Below are 22,472 nucleotides of genomic sequence, written 5' to 3' on the forward strand. Positions count from 1 at the left end.
TTTCAACAACACCTTACACTCTCAAGGCTATGTCCTTGAAACAGCTACTAGGGTGGGAATGATGAGTGGAATGTACATCCAAGGATAAGGAAGGGGTGAGGAACCTGTGAATGTCTGGGTCCAGTTCACAATTCAACCAGCAGTAATGTCCTCTGGATGGCCAACTCCAACAGTTTAAAAGCCTTTACAAATGTTAAAACAATGTTTAGCTCATGGGTCTTAGAAAAATATGCCACACAGCAAATATAGCCTAAAGGCTGTAAGTTATTGGCTTCTGGTCTACAAAAATCTGATTTTTATTTAATTCTATTGATAAATGTATAAGTCTTTTGTTACAGTATATAACTGTATCAGAGATATTTTAAAAATTTGCCATTCCATACATCAGCATAATTAGTGTCTTTTTTCCATTCCTTTCCAACAGAAGCAAACTTTCCCATAATACTACATTTGCCCAGTGACTACAATGGTGACAGGAAGTTGTTATTCTACCAATTCTATATTCCATCTGGTTTGTGGTTATAACTAACCTTATAAAATAAGTTTTTACAATCAGCAACTTTCAGTTCTCATTATGTAACAACACTAACTATTTATGTCCCTTAATATCTCTAAGGGATTTTTTTCTTCCTTTATCCAATCAGAACCAGTTGTGTCATAGATAAAGCAAATTTTATTTTCACCCAGAGGACAACAAAACTGTACAGTCCAGTGACAACCTGCCATAATGTTGGTTTATCACTGACTTCCCAAATTGGTCTTCCTTAGCTCAGCTTTCTAAAATTCCCAGCCATTTTAAATACATTCCATCCCATAATGATTAGAATTCCCAGTAGTCTTTCCCAGATGATATTACAAGCCTACTTTCAATGTTGTTGATAGATGTGGTTTTCCATTAGAGTCATTATCCTATTTATCCATTCAATTAGATCTTTGTTGTTCCTCCAGATCAATTTCCAGCTGTGGTCTGTCTCCTAGAAGAAACCTTCTTGCTGTATCATTATGAGACTTTGCAAATCTTTTATGTCATGATGAAAAGCCTAAAATAACTGATTAGTACTCTAATATAACTATGTCACAGTGGGACCAGTGGTGATCAAGACATCACCTGTGCCATTGCCACTGCACAATAATGGATTTCATACTGTTTGAAATAATAGCATACACTGAAAAATATTGTATGTCCCATGTGACTGTCACTTGGGTATATCTTAACCCCTAGAACAGCTCTAGCGGGGAGGGTCATAAATCTTTCCATAACACTCTTTGCATCTTTATGGACTGGAGTTATCTGTAATTTAAAATCATCAAATCACACCCAAAGCTATCTCTTTTGAAACTATTTACATTTCATTTCCACTGTCTTAATATGAATTCTGTTCACTTTTACAGAACAATGGTGACACACTGGTCGAGCAGCTTCATTTTACTTTTCATGCTATTGAGACTGCTGTCTCAGCAATGTTTCATCTTTATTTATGGCCACCGAGAGTGTAGAAACTCTGTTGTTCTGCCTCTTCTCCTCTATTCACTTTATTGGTAGTATTCTTTCAATCATCTGATATATATATATATATTTAAAGATTTTATTTATTTATTTGACAGAGAGATCACAAGTAGGCAGAGAGGTAGGCAGAGAGAGAGGGGGAAGCAGGCTCCCTGCTGAGCAGAGAGCCTGATGCGGGACTCGATTCTAGGACCCTGAGATCATGACCTGAGCCAAAAGCAGAGGCTTAACCCACTGAGCCACCCAGGTGCCCAGATCATCTGATATTTAACCAGACTAATAAGTATGGCTATGCAGTGTGAACCCACTGATGGCTGTATTTGACTCCTGCAAGTTGCAGCATCAGAGGGTGTTTTGTCATGACTTCACTAAAAATTATTAAGATGAACTCTTTATGCAGGACTTGAAATTCAGCAGTAGTCTGTTTTCCCCCTCTCGAGAAAGAACAGTTCCAGAAGTTTTTTTCCCACCATTGGTCATTAGTCAGTCCCAAATCTGAGTCAGGTAGGAGTATGATTATAGTGTTTCATGCACTTAGTGGAAATGGAATGATTGCCTCCCCCTGTGATTATAATAGATTTCTAAGAACCTCTTTTCCCTATGTTATGGTCACCAATTTTTTACATCCATCACCTCTTTTAACCTTTACCCTTGTGATAGTTGGACTTTGTAGCCTGGCAGAAATACTATTTACACACAAAAATTATAATAACAGGAGACTATTTCATACTATTTCCCAGCCCCACTTTAAGGCAGTATCATAAATTTTGACATGAAAGGAATTAGGTTTTTCCTTCACACTAGGTAATGGAGCCATATTCAGAGCTAACTAAATTTAGCTACTTAGGAGGAAGTTACAATTACCCCTGAAGAACACTTATAAATAAACCATTTTGACTGTTTAAATGTCATTTATTGGGCATTTGTGTCACATCTCTGACATACACATATATTTGAATGTTGGCCTAGTACAATGGACCAGGCAAAATCAAAGAAAAATTGCATGAAATGATGGACAGAGTTAAAGCACCTGGCCTGTGATCCATTCACTCATCTTGCTGGCGGATATGCCACTGGCAAAGAGACAAAAAACAAAAAACAAAATAAAACAAAACAAAACAAAAAGTTTTGGATCTGATCACTTCCTTATGTGGTCTTCCAAGTAAATAGACTAGTGGTATTCCTCAGGTCAAAGAGATCTTATCTACTGAATGTCTTTATCAGAGTGTTCTTTGTTAAAGATTATTTTCAGTATATAGGCAAAGAATATCTGAGGGACTTCTCTTTAGAGAAATAATCTTTTTTTAAAAAATTTTCCATATTTAAAAAAATTTTAAATTAAAGCACATATTTAAAGTGTACAATATGATGCTTTGATATACACATACACAGTTAAATGATTAATACAGTTAAGCTAGTTAACATTTCCATTTCCTCTTAGTTAACTTTTGTGTGTGTGTGGTGAGAGCACTTAAAATCTACTGTTGGGAAAAATACAAACTGTATAATTGCATCCTCTCCAGCCTCAACCAGGGGTGTTCTGAATTATCTAGTTTATCTGATGTCCATGTGCCTGACCACATAGCAAAGCCATTGGCTCCAGCTCAAGGGGCCTATAAATGTCTAAATGCTTTCCTGAGTGTTGATACCCAACTCATCATCAACTTAAGCAATCCAGACTTTACCCACTCTTCAGATTTTCCCTTGTCTTCTAAGTCAAGTTTTTAGCATTTGCATGATCTACTGCTGATTTTTAAATGACATGGACCTTAATCCATGGATTCTATCTGAATCAGGGAACTTACTTTGGCACCACTGGGAGAGACTTACAGGGTTCTGACAGACTATACAGCAATACGGGTGGAGAAAAATTTCCTCAGTGCTCTAGTATTGGTCTAATGTGCAATGAAGCAATCACCTTTGTATATAAGATGAAACTGTTCCCCACAACTTATGCCTTATAATGTGTTCTTAAACATAGCACTTCCATTCCTAATTAAAATCTGTCACACTGCCCCTTCCGTATTTGAATGATTCTCTGACATCATCTCAGACATGATGGAATTTTCTGACCCAGAATTATCTAATGCCCTTTCAGAATGAAAGGAATCTTGACTAATGTCAAGTAATATGCCAACAATTTCCTTTTGAATGAGGTATAATAGCTTTCTTATGTAGCTTAAAGTCCCAAATCCAAATAGTCTCTACTTGGTAGCATTTTTCTATTTAAACCAGACTCCAGTCTCCATATATTGTCTATCATCTGAGCAGTTAGAACATAAGTGCTTAGTTGGACTGCCTGTACCTTTAACCTCTGTAGAAGGTTAAGTTGCTTCTACACTGGACTGCATGTATATTCAGATGTCCTTATGTTGATTTGGGGAATAGAAAACAGTAAGATTCCCAGGTGAGGGTGCTAATTTTGCCAAAAGCAACTAGATTTGCCACTTTCTTAAATTCTTTATTAACAGTGTCTTCAGAAATTATAATTATTTTCTCATAATTTGATTCTTATATTGAGTTGATCTAACCCATTTAATTCCTTGGAATTTTACAGATTCACTTGGTCCTTAAATTTCAGCAGAGTTTATAAACTAGACACTATTTGTCAGAAGGATGATGATGGTTTTTGCCTCCTCCTAAAATTCTTCTGAGAAGGTACTTACTTTGATATAATCTATGCTGTATACTGACTTGTCCTCAATGATTTACATCTCCAATTCAAGTCAAATCCTGCTCCACTAGTTTGTGCTAACATACCATGGAATTTAGATATACCTTTGTCACTTAGTAAATGTATACTGGGATTTCTATTTCATAAGAATACAAATTTTGCCTCACTGGCTTTCAAAACTGTGATCAAAAGAGGTAGTAGATAGATCTATAATGTTATTCAAGCTCTCCTTCCTATATGGTCTTTATCAACATATCACGATTGAATATTTGGAGGAAACACTTTGGTTAATATTTCATAATTTATAGTTAACTTCTACAGAAACATCTTTGTACACTGGCTAAGTAAGAATATTAAAATAAGAGCTAGTGAGTATCAAAACTATCATCCAACTATTTTCCTAATCAGAGCAATGATCTTATGTTACCTCTCTAGAATTCTATATGACTCCACATTTACTACTGAGAAAAATTCAAACAATTCTATACATTTCCATTTAACATGACCATTTGAAAATGAAGTGTGAAGAGCACCTGGGTGGCTTAGTTAGTTAAGCATCCAACTCTTGATTTCATCTGTAGTCATGATCTGAAGGTAATGAGAGCAAGCCCCATATTGGACTCCACAATGGGCATGAAGCCTGCTTAAGATACTTTCTCCCTCTGCTCCTCCCCAGCTCTCTCTCTTTCAAAAAACAAAAACAAAAACAGAAAAACAAGAAAGAAAATGAAATGTGAAGTGTGATTTTAGCAATATTACTTATAAGAAAGGTAAAGACCGTATCCTTATTCACATATCTAGACCATGTATGCATCATCATGCAGATTAAGGTAACTTAACCACCAAATGGTGTCTCCAGTTATACTTTGTGAATAACTTCATCCCTATATTAGTGCATTCCACAGTAGCATATCTATATTCATTCTAGTTTTAGCTCTTTAAAGTACGTTTCCTATCTCTTATAAAGATTACTGTTTATTGAATTACCATATATAACAATGAAGGGGTTTTACATACTCTCATCAAGGTCATTTTCACCCAATTTTTCATGTACCTGAGTTAAGTAAGCAGATATCAACATAAAACTCAATAGTTTCCAGAGTCTGTGACTTTAACTGAAGGCCTACATTCGGTCTTCTCTTCAAGAGTTCTTAAATCAAATCCTAATACTTGGACTTGAATTCCCCCAAGCTAAGAAAGATATAAAATATGTGATATGTTGCTTTAAGAGCTTAGTATGGAGTTGGAACTGTTTCCCAACTTCCAAATAGTGATAATGTACTAACAACTACTTAATGAAAGCCCCATCAATTCCCCATTTTTATCCCTTTCTTTAAAAGACAATTCTATAATTCAACCAAGTCAATCTAGTTATTGTTTCTTCATATCACTCCCCTCAATTTATTTCTTCCTTTTGTACCCAATTTTTCTAGTTGCAAAGAAATTTTTGTCTTTCATGCAGCTCATGTATGATAATGGAGTGAGCAGACCATTTATTGTTTTGTCAGTACTTCACTTGCTAACAGTAAGAAACCCAAGACTGAGGACACACACACACACACACACACACACACACCTCCTCATCTAAGTCAGTAGCTTTGAGTTACGTATGTCTCTCTAATCATCACGGAGCTCATCAAAGGCCACTTGTACTTATAGTATTTCATCCATAATTAAGAAGTGCTCCCTTTTTGGGTTAGGAACAGGTTACCCTTCTCAGAGTAGGGCACTGTCTATGGCTCCTCCACTACACAAGATTATATCATATCATCCTGAAACATTTGCTCACAAAAATGTGCAGGCCAGCTGAGGACAACCCAAAGAAACTCATTTATTTAATAAGATCTAAAATCTGTGAGAGATAGCCCCGATCATTAACTCTAAGAATCTAAGCCAGTAAGATTTATCAGACTTCTGCTGGCATTTCTCAGTAAAATGTCTTAATTGTTCAACAGAATGCACATGAGATTCTAAGACAACTGAACTTGGCCTGTTTTTAGTTTATAGTTTTAGTCTATAGTTTTACAGTCCAGTTTAGAGTTTGTAGTCCATAGTTCCATTTTTAGTTTACAGTCTATAGTTTTTCAGATAATCCACTGTCTTAATGGAGTTACTTTGCCAGAAAAGATGCTATCTCTCCCAGTGATACCAGCGGAATGAGAAGTTCTTCCAGTGCCCAGAAAAAAATATTAAGTTGATTTTTTTTCTCTTGGTAACCCTACAATTTCAGGGTTCTGGCTCTTACCAGACCTGCTAACAGCAACCAGAAAATGTCACTATTTTTTTTTAATTAATTTCTCTTTGGACTGGCATTCTTACTCTACCCATTTAGATCTACTGGGTCTAAGTCTGTCTTCAGATTTTATTAGTAAGGATACTTCCAAAAGTAGCCACTTCATACCACAGACAGGTAAGTGGAAGTCCTAGCATCTAGTCCTAATGTTGTTTTTCTCTCCTTTCCTTTTTTTTTTTTTTTTGTATGATAACGTGTCTTAGCTACTATGCTTTAAAAGTCTGTAAGATAATTCTTATAGTTTCAAACTGATATAGCACAAAGGATTATGATGTCAAATTAGATTCATACCAATTGAATGATCTTTTCTAATATCAGGCTCTATTAAGAATTTCAAGGGTATTGGACCAAGATGCATATATGAAATAGCTTAGCTCCCAAGCTTCTTTTCATGTTGTACATCTTCTAGGCACTGCTTGAGTTAGAAAGCATATAACACTTCTAGATATAATAACATAGGCCACAGGACATTTTTCAGTAAGAGTCATAACTCATAGATTTCTATTATTTAAATTATACACATACACACGTGTGTGTGTGTGTGTGTGTGTATAAAATTTACCATAAGACAGAAACACTCTGCTATGAGCATTTCACGGAAATCACTCTCCAGCTGACAGAAAACATTTAGTTTCCAAAGAAGCCTGCCATTAGTATGGTGATTTAATAAACCAGGTCACCTGCTCTTTTCTCCCCCAGAGCAAATTCTACCCATTTCCCCAACCCCTAGTCAGGTAAAGTGAGAGCAGAATTTAAGGATTATAGATATGCAATATGCAATTTTTCTAATGCTTTCTTTTTTTCCCTATGCTAGCAGCAATTTCTGTTTTTATAGTGATTCTTGGAGCTAGAAAAATGAAAACCTTGATAACTTCCTAAAATAGTGATTAGTTTTAATATAATTTTTGTTTTTCTCTTAAAGTTGATTATCATGTTAAGAGATAGCCTAATATATCTATACTTCTACAAGTGGGTTTTAATAAAACTAGTAGGTATCTTAGGAGAATAAGCTTAATTATCAATACATTTTCAAACTTCTAACCCACAATGTTTGTGAAATCTTATTTTAAAAAAATTATCAATGTTGGCAAACTTTTTAGTTTGATGTTTGACTACATTTTTTCAAAACAACCAAAATATCTTAAAATCATTTTATGATTTTGGTTAATCAAACTGATTTTTAGAATGTTGAGTCTAAATCAAGAGGTTTAGATGATGAAGCAAATTTTCCCATAGTCCTTGGAAATTTGCATTCAAGTTCAATTCATGAAATAGTTTAAAAAGATCTGAGAGACAAATACCTGAAGTGCAATATGCTTTTATTTTAAACACTTTCTAGAATATAGCCATTATATCCTTGTGACATCCCTTGGAGAAATTACAGCTTAAGAAGATAAAGTGGTTTATCAATCTAATTAGAATAGAACAGAATAAGATAATAGAATAGAAACACACCATGCTTTATTGCCTAGGTAAGTAAGTTTATATTGTTAAGTATATTGTTTTGAGTGACTATTTTTTGTTGTAAAAATTTCCTGAATATCTCAGAATAATGAAATATAATTTTACCTATTTAAGTTATAAATGAATTAATCTTTTGGTCTGTTAGAAAACATATATAATACTGTCTTTTTTTCTTAAGTGTTATTTATTTATTTTAGAAAGAGAGAGAGAGAGCAGGGGGTAGGGGCACAAGGGGAGGGAGAGGGAGAGAGAGTCTTAAGCAGACTCCACAGTGAGTATGGAGCCCCATAAAAGCCTCAGTCTCACAACCTAGGGATCAGGACCTGAACCAAAGCCAAAAGTTGGACACTTAACTGACTGTGCTACCCCAGCACCCCCATATTGCTTTTGAGTTACATGTTTCTGAAATGAAAACCTAAAGATAACAATTAAAAGAAAACTTCAGTTAATTCAAGAATACTGCTATGTGTTTTAAAATAGAACTGGACATTTCAATTAAAAACATTTGTAATAGGGATAAATAGCCCATGTGGAAATATCCATGTTACATTAAAAATAAACTGCCTAGGCTGCCGCCGCCACCGTCAGTCACTCCGCGTTCGGTTCTTCGGCACCCGGTTCCCTGGGACCCTTCGCCGCTAGTGAACTTTGCTGCGAGCTCGGATCTTGCCGGGAAAATGTCTGATGAATTTTCGTTGGCAGATGCACTACCTGAACATTCCCCTGCCAAAACCTCTGCTGTGAGCAATACAAAACCTGGCCAGCCTCCTCAAGGCTGGCCGAGTTCCAGCCCTTGGAATAACCCAAGCGCTCCACCTTCTGTGCCGTCCAGACTCCAGCCAAGTGCGACACCCTCCACTGTGCCTTTTGGACCAGCACCAACCGGAATGTATCCCTCTGTGCCTCCCACCGGACCACCTCCAGGACCCCCAGCACCCTTTCCTCCTTCTGGACCATCATGTCCCCCACCTGGCGGTCCTTATCCAGCCCCAACTGTGCCCGGCCCTGGCCCCACGGGGCCATATCCTACACCAAATATGCCCTTTCCAGAGCTTCCAAAACCATATGGTGCACCCACAGATCCAGCTGCTGCTGGTCCTTTAGGTCCATGGGGATCCATGTCTTCTGGACCTTGGGCACCTGGAATGGGAGGGCAATATCCTACCCCTAACATGCCCATCTCCAGGGCCATATCCTGCGCCCCCTCCCCAAGCACCAGGGGCAGCGCCACCCGTTCCGTGGGGCACTGTTCCACCAGGAGCCTGGGGACCACCAGCACCATATCCTGCCCCTGCAGGATCATATCCCACACCAGGACTCTATCCCACTCCCAACAATCCTTTTCAAGTGCCTTCAGGACCTTCTTGTCTGCAATTTGTCTGCAAATTTATATGGCAATTTCAGTGGAAAACGAAGAGATGATGCTTTGCTTTTTGAAGTACATATATATGCACATGAATGCATATATCAAAATTGCTGGTCTCACTATTCTTAGAGGGCATTCATGAAAGAACAACCCTTGCACCTCTCAGAGAAGATATCTGCCTCTTGTACTTGGATGTATAGTACATCTGATGGATACAATCAGATAAAAATGTAAAAGTAAATCATTCAAATGTGATTTTTATTCGGTTTTTATGGAACGTTAAAGTGATGAAGTACATTGAATAGCTCTTTGATACAGTTTGTTTAAAACAAGTTTTTGATTTGTTTAAATTATGAAACCACACACTTAAAAATCTAAGATGATGTGGATTATTGTTAGAATCTGCAACCTCATTGGCGAATTATTTCAAGTATTTTTCTATAGTCCCTTTTCCCCTAAATAAACACACTTTGAAAACAATCACATTGTCATAATTTAAACAAATGATGCCTCTCAACATCTTGAACTGCTCTGTCGCTAGAAAAAATGCACCTGGGCCTCGTGAGGGTGTAGTTTGGATATATATTTTCAAGCTGTTGGTAATTACTATCAGATGTTGAGTTCCTTAGCCAGGCAGTGTTCATTTTTATCCTCGAGCTTTTATTAAAAACTTTTCTTTGATTTTTGAGTTCCACCTGATTTGCTTTATTTTTAGCCAGATGGGTCACACAGCTCTAAAATCTGCCATTTATGAAAACTTGGCCAACATGTGTAAATTATTCTTAGAGACTTGGTCATCTCTCTATTGCTTTGGCCTAGATTTCGAGATGTCAGTATTGCTTTGGGAAGAACTCGAAGAAGGAAATAATTCTCTCCTTTGTCTTGAACCTCAAGCCAGAGGAAACCCTGGAAATTGCTTCATAGTGACAAGTCACTTGCATTCCTACAAAACCCTCTTCTACTCAGCCCCTTCCCTGTAGGTCCCTCTGCCTCAGTTCTTTAGAAGGAGCACATCCCTTAGTTTCTCCCTGATATGGAAAATTGGCACACTCTAGGGGTCTGTTGTAAACACATATAGCAGTTATGGTTCAAGAACCTTAGTCATTTAGACGTGACTCTGTACAAGTGCGATCAAAACGTGTACATGTCTTTCAGAGTCTGGTTAAGCTGTCATTGTCTTTTGCATAGTTTCCTGCATCTGTTGTAAAATGCTTATGGCTAACAGTTCAGTTCTTTGTTTGTTGACAGGTAAATAGGTAGAATTGAGTGCCATTCTTAAAAATTCTTAAAAATTACCCTCTAGCTCTAACACTGAAACTAATAATAATAATAAGGTGTAGATCTCTGCAGTGTGACTGCCGCTTAAATTAGTGTTGTTTGTAACCACCGAAATAGCCTGAGTAGCTTTTTGGCACCTTATCTCTAAATCAGATCCTTAGAGTCTTAGAAGTGACTATGTTATTTGTCAAATAACATTGTGAACCTATGAATGTATCCATGGGGTTACTAAAATATGTTGTGAATTTCTTGCCTAGTCTAGGAGAGATTTATGCTGGAGCTCTTGTTTTTGCTTAGAAATAAAATATTGAGTAGTTTGAAAAAAAAAAATAAACTGCCTATATGTTCTCCTTTGGGTAAATTTGGCAAGAATATTTCAGAAACAAAGTGACAATGGATTGTAAATTGCCCTCAGTTCAAATCTTCACTCCCAAGTGGAAATATATAAATGACAAGGAAGCCAATTTACCTTCTTTACTTGCTCTCTAAAATATCTGCCCTGCATGTGCACCCAAATGTTGATAGCAACAATGTCCACAATAGCAAACTATGGAAAGAACCTAGATGTCCATCAACAGATGAATGGATAAAGAGGATGTGATACACACACACACACACACACACACACACACACACACAATGGAATACTATGCAGCCATTAAAAGAAATGAAATCTTGCCATTTGTGATGACATGGATGGAACTAGAAGGTATTATGCTTAGTGAAATAAGTCAATCGGAAAAGGCAACTATCATATGATCTCCCTGATATGAGGAAGTGGAGATGCAACGTGGGGGTTTTAGAGGGTAGGAAAAGAATAAATGAAACAAGATGGGATCAGGAGGGAGACAAACCATAAAAGACTCTTACTATTACAAGACAAACTGAGGGTTGCCTGGGGGCGGGGGGTAGGGAGAGGGTGGTGGGGTTATGGACATTGGGGAGGGTATGTGCTATGGTGAGTGCTTTGAAGTGTGTAAACCTAGCGATTCACAGACCTGTACCCCTGGGGCTAATAATACATTATATGTTTATAAAAAATATAAAAAATATTTTTTTAAAATAATAAAAAATAAATAAATAAAATGTCTGCCCTGAATCTGCACATGTGCAGATATTAGATAGAGTAATAAAATTTTTCCCTGTAGTTTAGAAGTTATCAAGTCTGGATTTAGTCTGTGTGTGCACCGAGAGCTAGAGTTTTAGGAGGATAACTTTTTGGTTTAATTTAATGCAATTGTAATTTAGCAAACAGTATGCTCATTGCTCAATAATCTTAATTTAGTTTTAAATAAAGTAGTACTAAACTTACTAAACAAGAATAGCATTGCTAACAGAAATAAGTTACTAAACAGCTGCCTGTGTATCCTTCAGATGAATGTCATAAAAAGCAAAGTAAGCCAAGTCCTTAGAAACTAAAATTTTTTTACATGGAAAAGTAGTATTTAAAAACCCCCACCAGGGATACTTGTGAGGCTCAGTCTGTCAAGCGGCTGCCTTCAGCTCTGGTCATGATCTCAGGGTCCTCATCTCTGGGTCCTGGGACTGAGGAAAGGTGAGGGATCAATGGTTCCTTCTCAAGCAATGGGATTAGTAAGCTATCTGCCCAAAGGATAATTTTTTCACCTCTTTGTATATATACTTTGTTTTCTCATTTGCTTTTCAAATCCTGTTTTGAACTTTTTTAGATCCACCATCCACACAGATCATCCTCAACTGTGAATTTCAGGTGCTATTTAGACATCAGTGAATAATATTATTTTTCCAATTTTTAAAAATACTACAAAGTAAACAATTTGCTCTGCAAATTCAAGGGTTGTTGAAACAAACATCATTCATCCTAAAAATTAATCTAATTCTTTAATAAATGGCACATGTTGTGATGAGCACTGGGTGTTATATGTAACTAATGAGTCATTGAACACTACATTAAAAACTAATGATGGACTATATGGTGGCTAACTGAACATAATAAAAAATAATAAAATAAAATCTTTAAAAAATAGAGGAAATAAAAAGAAACGAATGCTCTTTTTATGAGATATTCTTAAAACACCAAAAAGGCTTTGAAATATGGCAAGTACATGCTTAAAAGTGTTTCTCAGACCTTTTAGGGGAAACTTACTTTCAGTTCGAATTATATCTTACAGGTATATCAATCCATATATTTTTCACATCACAAAATTTAACCAATAGTTTTTGAGTAGAAGTACAAGTCGTATTCTTTACCATTGGTGTGTTTTTTTGCTCATGTGTGTATACTAAAATTTATATTGAAACACTTTTATTTAAAAATCAGTTGGGGTAGTAAAGTTTCATCCCCCTTAGTCCATTTATTACATTATTTGACCAATAAGTTTGTCCTAGTAAGCCTCCTGGTTACATAACTTTTGAACAACAATGAGAGAATGAAAAATATATGCATGACAATGTCTAAGCATTTTCAATCAAGCAATATAATCTTTTTTTTGTGAATTATTATGGAAAATCAGGTTATAGATTGTTATTCTAAAGAAAAGGGGTATCTATCTTGTTTATAATCTAAAAATGTTTGTTATTCTATTAATTAAAAGTGACTTGCCCTAGAATATAAAATTACATATATTTTATTATGAAGAAATTAACAGATGCTTCTTTGAGTGATCTTAGAATAATGAGGTGACCTATAGTTTCTTCAGGATCACTTAAGCTACCCAAAAAATAGTGAAGAAGAAAACAAAGATGAATATAGAGTTCCAAAGGAAAGACAACTTGTCAAATAGTAGAGTAAACATACATCTTCCATTTTCTTCAATATGTAAAGATTTTTCTCTTACATATCTACATAAATATACAACAGTATATTTCATATAGGGAAATATTCAGTCTCTGTTTTAGGTTCCATATACTAATATAAGTCCATAAGAATAATAAAACATGTTTAAATATCATTACTTTAGAAAATATGTTGTACTTACTCCATAGAAACCCCCAAAATATTTCTGCTATTGGAAGAGTTGTAATGTGATAATACTTCTCTTCAGATATAATTTAAATATAAAATATGTCACTAGAATCCACCCCTCTCCCAATTTTATCTAACAACCTCTAAATATGACTCTGCAATTCCATGCTAGTTTTTGGATCATGTTGTGTATCCTGTCATAATCCTCATAGGTATTTTTCTCATTTTAGTGAATGATAAGCTTGACAGCTAGAACTGTATATAAATAAGTTGGTTCTTAGAATGAGTGTTTTAATTATTAGTTTTAGTCTGTACACATCCATGAAGTTAATAAAGTACTCTATTTGTCATCAAGTCTGTTATAAGAGACACTCAATGACAAAGATATTTCATTTTTGTAATTAACTAACAGCTCACTTCCCTGTGTCCCGCAGATATATTTTAATTTTGTTATGTATCAACTAAAGAATGTCAGTGATGAGAATAGAATAAATAAGCCAGTATCTCAATTAAGAATGTGATTTTTGCAGTTTTAAAAATCATGGCTTCATTTATGTTTAATTGACAGCAACTAAAATAATGCAATACATCTCTCATAATCAAGCGAAGAAAAATGTCCCTATTTCTCTGTAACTCTGCATTAGTAACTTACAATTCTGAACACCCAAGAGGAGAAAAAACTTAGAAGAAGCCATTATCAGTTGAAACACTTAACAGCTATTTGCTATATAGCTCAGTTACAGAGCATTAATGAAGATAGTCCACCACAATGCAGGTATGTTTGGATTTTCCACAGGGCTGTGCCCCACCTGACTTAATAAATCATTTGTTTTGGAGGGGTTTCCCCTATTTGCAATTGTAGAAGTTATGATGATTAGGGTATCAGAAAGTCTTAACACTTAGTCCTATATCGTACTACCTATAATACACTAGATACTTTACAAAACCATTGTGAGACTCCGTTTCCTCACTTCCAAACTGCAGTACAATAATAGTACCCACCTCATACATTTATTTGTGAATTGAGTAAGATAATGAACATTAAATACTTTGTAGTATTTGCTATCTAGTGGGTGCTCAGCAGTGTTGGTTATGAGTTCTTTGGAGACAGAAATCATGTCATAATCTATCCTTCAGCCAAGAAATCATGCCCTACAAAATCCTACCTGCATCTGAGCCAGTTGGCATTTTTCTGTTCCATCATGGATGTCTTATGCAGCAGGCAGTATGCTAAATATAACATGGGTTTAACCGATTTTTTTTTTTAAGAAGGGCTTGAGAAAATGACATATTATGTAAAAAAACACATTGGTGTCATTGCTGTGTCTCTGTTCTAACATCCCAATAGGGTCAATAGGGTCTAATAGTCTTTAATTCTTTTGACACTAGTCACTTTCCTTGTCTTTTTCTCAACATCTAAATCAAGGTGTGATTTATTTTACTAAAATAAAACCTCTCCCATTATTTATAACTACGGATTTTATTGAAAAAAAAAACACAAAACAAAACATAAGACAAAACTTAAAATTGTTTTTTCTTTCTTTGCACATTCACCATTGCTCCATTTTGCAACCAGCCACTCCTCTTCTTCACTTTCATTCTTATGGAAGAAATTTATCTCCTGTTCATGTCTGCCCACTTCAGTAAGACTTTTCATCCGTAGTCTTCATAAGATATTTTGTGTGCCTGATTAAAAAAAAAAAAATTGCTCTTTTTAAAAAACATTACATTGTCTCATATATTTTTAAGTCTAAATCAAAATATTTTATGTATTTAAATAGTTGAAATAGATTTAATTTCCAATATAGTACAAATATTGATGGTTTAAAATATATATGGGGGCACTTGGGTACCTCAGTTAGTTAAGCATCTGACTTTGGCTCAGATCAAGGTCTTATGGTCCTGGGATGGCACCACCCACATGGGCCTTTCCACTCAGCTGGGAGTTTACCTCCCCTCTTGTTCTGTTGCTGGTCCTCTCTCTTTCAAAAAAAAAAAAAAAAAAAAAAGAAATAAGATCTAAAGATATATGTTACATTAATATTTTAATCATATTTAACAAAATACAAATGAATCCAATCAACAAGCTGGTTTCTATAAAATAAAGTTGATGATGTATCTTTTATCATCATGAACTTGTATTTCCATTACACTGTGCTCAAAGAAGTTTGCCTTAGGGTAATGTATTTTATTCTTAAATTATTAATTGGCAATAAACACATACTCATATATACAACATAAAATTTGTTACTGTTGCTTTCTTAAAAGTTTCCCATTACCATAATTATATAGGTGTGAAAATTTTCTTCTGATTTGAATTATCATTGCTATTATAATAACCACAAGTTAAACTGACAAATTTAAAATTAAATATAAAGAAAACTATGTTGAAAATGTTAACTGGAAATTTACCATTTAATTGGAAAAGTGGAGAATTATTTATTTTAAAAAGACTTATTTATGTATTTATTTGAGAAAGAGAGAGGGAGTGAACAGGGGCAGTGGGGGGGGAGGGAGAGGAAGAGAATCTCAAGCAGACTCCATGTTGAGCACAGAGCCCATGTTCAGCTCCATTCCATTACCTTGAGATTACAACCTGAGCTGAAAACAAGAGTCAGCTGCTCAACCAAATGAGACACTCAGGCACCCTGGAAAACTGGAGATTTAAAATAAATTTATTAATTTACATGCTAGAATGAGTCATTTTATCAGTTATATTAACATTATTTATGTGCTATTAAACAAATACAAATTCTGAGATCCTCTTTCCAAGGGATATGCTAACAATCACTGTGGGACATATTACTACACTTATTTTTCACGTTATATCAACTAACAATTCTATTAGGTAATACTAACATTTTTTGAAAGTGAAGAATTGGAAAACTTCTGATTACAGCATAATTGACTACCAAGTCATAAGAATCACATGTTATTTTCAGGACTACCACTAATATTGAGAATACTCTTTCATTTAGGTATACGTATTTCCTGGAGCAACATGCCTTGGTATAAATAGGAGGAAAAATGATTATGAGAAAAGTCAGAGGAAAACTGATCAGGAAGAACAACTTTAGGAACAAGTACAAGTGAAAGGTGAGGATCTAAAATTACATTGCTTAAAACCTTCTCTATCTCTGTCCCCAGGAAAATATATTTGTATTCCTAGGAATATACAGACTCCTGTGTCAAGACGACAGTTATATATCTCATCCCCCCTTTTGTACTTCACACTCCAAAAAACAAACATTAAAAAAAACCCAATACACTATCCTCAGAATTTGGTACCTTAGGTTGGGGAAAACTGACCTGGCAAAGCAGGACATACAGTTGCATTATGTCGGATATGATGGTCCTATGGCTCAGTAGCTCTGATTGTTACCACTGCTAACCCACAGTTTAGCAAGGCATACTTCCAGAAGGCAGAAAAAGCCCTATCACACTCAAGAGATAAATCAGTGGCTAAACATAGATAAGGGACTGATCAAGAAGTATACTTACCAAAATATGAAAAAGGATTGTATGTGGGTGATGAACTGTTTTTATTTAGTTGTTTTTGTCTATCTTATGTTGCTTTGTATTAAAAACACTTTATTATTATTTTTTTAAGATTTTATTTATTTTGAGAGAGAGAGAGCAAGCACATCAGTGAGGGGGAAATGCATTAGGGAGAGGGAGAAGCAGACTCCCTGTGGATCAGGGAGCCCTATATGGGGCTCATTCCCAGGACTCTGGGATCATGACCTTAGCTGAGGGCAGATGCTTAACTGACTGAGCCACCCAAGCGTCCCTTAAAAATTCTTTTAAATCTACATCTATCATATACACACACTATATATTATAAATAATCTGTAATCTGGTGGATTATTTTATTATGGTAATTTTCTGTTTTCTGCATCTCCAAAAACTCTTCTTAAAATGTTATGCAGAGGGAAATGTTTTCTCATAGTTTTTTTTGGGGGGGGGCGGTTATTTTACACACACACACACACACACACACACATATAATTAACGGGGGGTTATTTTATATATATATATATAATTAACATATAATATATTATTTGTTTCAGGGTAAGGCTCTGTGATTCATCAGTCTTACATAATTCACAGCACTCACCATAGCACATGTCTTCCCCAATGTCCATCACCTAGCCACCCCATCCCCCCAAACCCTCTCCACTCCATAGTACCTGCTTTATTTTGTAAAATAGGAATTTCCATGTTATGGGAAATTTGGGAAGAAATATTGTCCTGCACTTTCTACTAGGTTCACTGGCTCTCCTACATGGAGTCATTTACCTGCTTAGTCAGACTGCAAAACTTCAATATCCTACAGTCTCAATTTCCTCACCAGTTTAATTTAAAATAAAATATTTTATTTAACATGGAATGGTCCCTGAACATAGAAATATTATGCCTTTCTCCCTTCTGAACTTTGCATACCACAAGATGTTGTGCATGCTTTGGGCGACATGAAGCTGGGTAGATAAATGCTTTCTCTCTGAAACACACTATATGCACACTTGCAATTCCCAAAGTCTTTACACAGAGTGAGTCAGAAAGGAAAAGGAGCTATGATAAGCTACCCCACCTGCAAAATAAATAACATATCCTTAAATTGGTCAGTAGAATTGCTAATGATCTCCTGCAAAGTCATGTGGTATAAAACTCAGGGAGCCATGAAACTCCATAAACATTCAGTGTATAGGTTTGAGGCACCAGCAAACAGAGACAAACAAAAAGAGAAATAGTAGGAGGACTGAAGAGAATTAAAAAAACAAACAATCATCAACAACAACAACAACAACAAAACCAAAACAAAACAGAGAGGAGTGCCTGTGTGGCTCAGTGGGTTAAAGCCTCTGCCTTTGGCTCAGGTCATGGTCTCAGGGTCCTAGGATGGAGCCCTGCATTGGGCTCTCTGCTCAGGAGGGAGCCTGCTTTCCCCTCTCTCTCTGCCTGCCTTTCTGCCTACTTATGGTCTCTCTCTTTCTGTCAAATAAATAAATAGAATCTTAAAAAAAAAAAAAACAACTAGAGAGACCATTTTTTTCATTTTAAACTGAATGGAATTATTCTGTCACTTTGAAACTTACTCTTTATTCAAATTTTAATATATTTAAAAGTTCTAAATATACTAGGGAAGCACCTTATCTAAAAACAGACCTACCAACATTATGCTCTTGCTTTGATTTCTCTTTCTACCTCTTCAATATCCTTCGCACTACTTTTCCATAATCTTTTTTTCTTAATCTTATTTTCTGTTTCTTATTTTGAAATTCTAATGGGACCAGAGTCAGAGACTATCTCCCTACACGCTGCAGTGAAGCAGCAGGTGAGCAGGACAGTGCATTGATCCTCTGAACCTCTTCGTATAAATGATGATTATGCCCTTGAAATGTAAAATGCAATTGTGGAGGAGAGAAAAGTTAAATAGAATGAGGTGTATAAAGCATTGAGGCTGCTGATCACAGATGGGCTAAACCCTTTAAATATTTTATAAAAATCACTCGTATCTTTATCCTTCTATGTTGGCTCCTCTCAGAAGCCACTTATTATTTTAAACATAAATCTAGGTTATTTAACACTCTCTTTAATGTTCATCACCTTATGAATACAAACACACATTCACATCTCATTTCTTATTTGCCTGTTTTTTTCTAAGCTGAGTCTGATATCTCTTCTACTGATCCCCTCCATGTATTTCCTTCCTGTCATACACTAGGAAAAATTCCAAATTTTCATGTTTCTGGTTCATTTTCTTAAATATATGTATGTGTGTATATGTGTGTGTATATATATCCATTTTTGAAATATCACTATGTGTTTACAATATTAGCTCTTAACAGGAAGGAAAACATTCCATGCATAACATGAGGATATACAATATAATAATAATAGTATGACAAGATAGATACGTCTTCATATGGCAGAATTAAACTAAGTTGTGATTCTCCTAAAAGTTATTAACTATGTCAGATCACATTTTGTTTATGTCTTTTCCAACAGATATATACACTTTAAATCCTAAACTCTGAAATTTACCTTTTTGTTGGTTTAAATGTTCACTCTTCAGAGCATGGTTTAATTAATCTTTATGCAATCTTAATTTCTGGATATGAAAGTGTTTCAATGATAGGTAGTTATTAAAAAACTGCTCTGAGCAGAATATGAATTAATTAATACTCCTTGAAGTGGATTGGAATGTTTAATTCATTCCTGAACATGAAAGAAAGCAATCCTTAACATGGTATTTAGAACTATGACATATATAAAGCCATATCAGCATGTATATACTGAGAAAAAAATATATACCAGCTTATCCACAAGTAAAAAAAAAATATATATATATATTTTTATATATACATATATAGAGAGAGGTATAGGTATTCTTTGTGTCATTTATCATCTATAGTCACAACATTAATACATGGCTTTTCCCTTGATTCTGGAATAGATATATATTGCTTGATGATAGTTTACATGGCCAAAGGTAATTCGATCTGACAACAGAAAGGACCAAAGGAATTAATTCAGAAATATTTTCAAGAGAATTTAAATAAAAACCAGAAGCTATCATGAAACTTTTTTATAAGGAGGGATCTGGAAGTCCAGGAAAGGTATATGCTTCAACTGTAGATACATTTGGTATATAAAGATGTTCTTGGTGAAATGACTGGGAGCATGAAGATGAGTTCAATATGGGGGAAGAGTGGGGTTACTGGAGAAGGAGGCACTTCAGGCAATATTCAATCCATAAATATAAATTTAGCACTTACTATTCATTCAACAGCATCTTAACAAATATTATGTGGCAATCAGTATTTTAGGTACTGGTAATAAAACAGTGAATAAACAGACACTACTTACTCTTAAGAAGCCTACTTTTTATTACTGGGGAAGTAAACAGTATATACATAATCAAAAAATCTCATATAGCACATGGAAAATATGCAACAGAGAAGAACTTTTTTAAAAAAATATTTATTTTTTTTTAATAAATAGAGAGAGTACACACAAGCTGCGTGAGTGGCAGGCAGAGGGAGAAGCAGGCTTCTCACCATGCAAAGAGCCCAGTGCAGGACTTGGTCCCAGAACCCTGGGATCATGACCTAAGCTGAAGACAGACACTTAACTGATTGAGCCACACAGGCTTTCCAAGAAAGCCTTTTTGAAGAGGTGACATTTGATTTAAAACTTAATGACTGACAGAAAATATGGTTGTAAGGTCTGGGACTTAGAAAGTGCTATGAATTGGTGATTCAAAAACTATTTACAACACTTCTTGTTCCTGCTTCTACTACTGCAAAAGCTAAAAAGTTCAACCTTCTTGTCATCTAGATCTGTCAATGTGACATATTGGTCAATGTGATGAAGTAGCACATATGAGAATGGAGTTTTCCTACCAACATATATGGAGAAATTCTTGTAAGGAAAAGACTTCCGGCCTTCTCACCTTATTCCTACCTGTACATAGATGTGATGCCTGAAGGTAAAGAAGCTATATTTCTTTCATAAAGATAGAAGACTTGTGCAGAGATACAAGGATCCTGAATCTTTTAGGATGTGCTTGAACCATCAGATCACTTCTAGACACCCTACTCTTAAATTTTTATTGAATAAGACAAATTAACCTCTTTTTCCTTTAGACCATTATGAGAGAAGTTCTGGTTACTCATTATTGAACACAGTTATAACACTTAAAATAATTTTAACTGATGGATAAAGAAAATCTTACAATGGGAACCAACCAGTTTAGTGTAAGGCATAGACAAAACGCCAGTGTCATCGGAACAAAATGTATGGGAGGGGGGTAGGTCAAAACTGATCTAGAGTCTATTAGTCTGTATGCCTTGTCAATACCTACTTTGCAACTTTATTGACCTTTATCCCCACCTGTCTTACTCCATGCTTGTTCCCTCCGCCCCTTGGGCTAGCTGGTATGATAATACCCAAGGGGTCCCTGGGATTTATATTTTGAAGCTGATAGATCCACCTTTGGCCTGGGTTAAATGAAGGAGAGTAGAAGACCTTTTCCCCATAAACTAGGAATCAAGAAACAAACAAAAAACACACTTTTGTTGTTGGTGTTGAGCCCATTTTTGATCCACTTGTTAAGCTGCTCTAAATGCTATCAGCTGGTACAATATTAGATGCCATAGGAGAAGCTGGTTCATGAAGGAAGATATTAATAGTGTTTTACATTGAATGAGTTTAAACAACTTGATCAGCCTACTATAATGATTTGATTGTCAAGTTCAATTTTTCAGGGAAGTTCATTTCAATTGAATAAAGATTAATAAGTAGATGTTAAAAAATGCAAATAGAGGATTGACTGGAGCAAAGTGTAAGAGAAACTGTCTCAAGAGGTATGTTCTAATAATAAGGACTAGGGATTAGGAGTTAGTAAAAGGGGAACAAAATAGTTACGCAAATTGCATTAAATCGGCTGAGGAACATGCCAAGCTAACTATTTCTGTCAGTCCAACTGGGGTTTTGCTTCCTTCTGTGGCTGATTAATTCTAATGTGGCCATACTGGGACCCTTAAGAGTGAATGGGGGTTAAAATTACCTAATATATCATGAAAACATACGTAATTGGGGACAATATTAGCCAAATGGAAATAAAAGATAAAAATGTCCACTGTAGTTAATGCAGAATTGATGCAGAGTCCCTCTTCAGCAAACTTCCATTCTGGATGACTAACTGCCTGAATCAGATATTGTCAAAGCTAAAGCCCTAAAGAACATTAATGTTTTTGTCTAATTTTTATGTTATCTTTTTGTTGAGATATGATTTATATATATATTATTAGGCTTTGGTCATAAATTCTTGTAACCCATAGTTCTATCAAGATATAGAACCTTTCGATCTCCCCAGAAAACTGCCTCATGTCTCTTCTCAGTCACTGCCCCAAGTAACTTCTGTTCTAATATCAATCACCT

General features: G+C 35.4%; 1 protein-coding gene across 1 annotated transcript; it reads left to right on the forward strand.

The window, feature by feature from the left end:
• The first annotated feature begins 8,512 nt into the window (after positions 1-8,512).
• On the forward strand, positions 8,513-9,360 carry LOC111153178 (MAPK-interacting and spindle-stabilizing protein-like). Its single transcript, XM_022512022.1, is given in 2 exon segments — positions 8,513-9,112; positions 9,114-9,360. Coding segments are annotated over 2 exon segments (744 nt in total). The 5' UTR covers positions 8,513-8,615.
• The last annotated feature ends 13,112 nt before the right edge of the window (positions 9,361-22,472 follow it).

The sequence above is a fragment of the Enhydra lutris genome, unplaced genomic scaffold, assembly GCF_002288905.1.
Source record: "Enhydra lutris kenyoni isolate GAN:26980312 unplaced genomic scaffold, ASM228890v2 scaffoldscaffold3, whole genome shotgun sequence".
Lineage (NCBI taxonomy): Eukaryota > Metazoa > Chordata > Mammalia > Carnivora > Mustelidae > Enhydra > Enhydra lutris.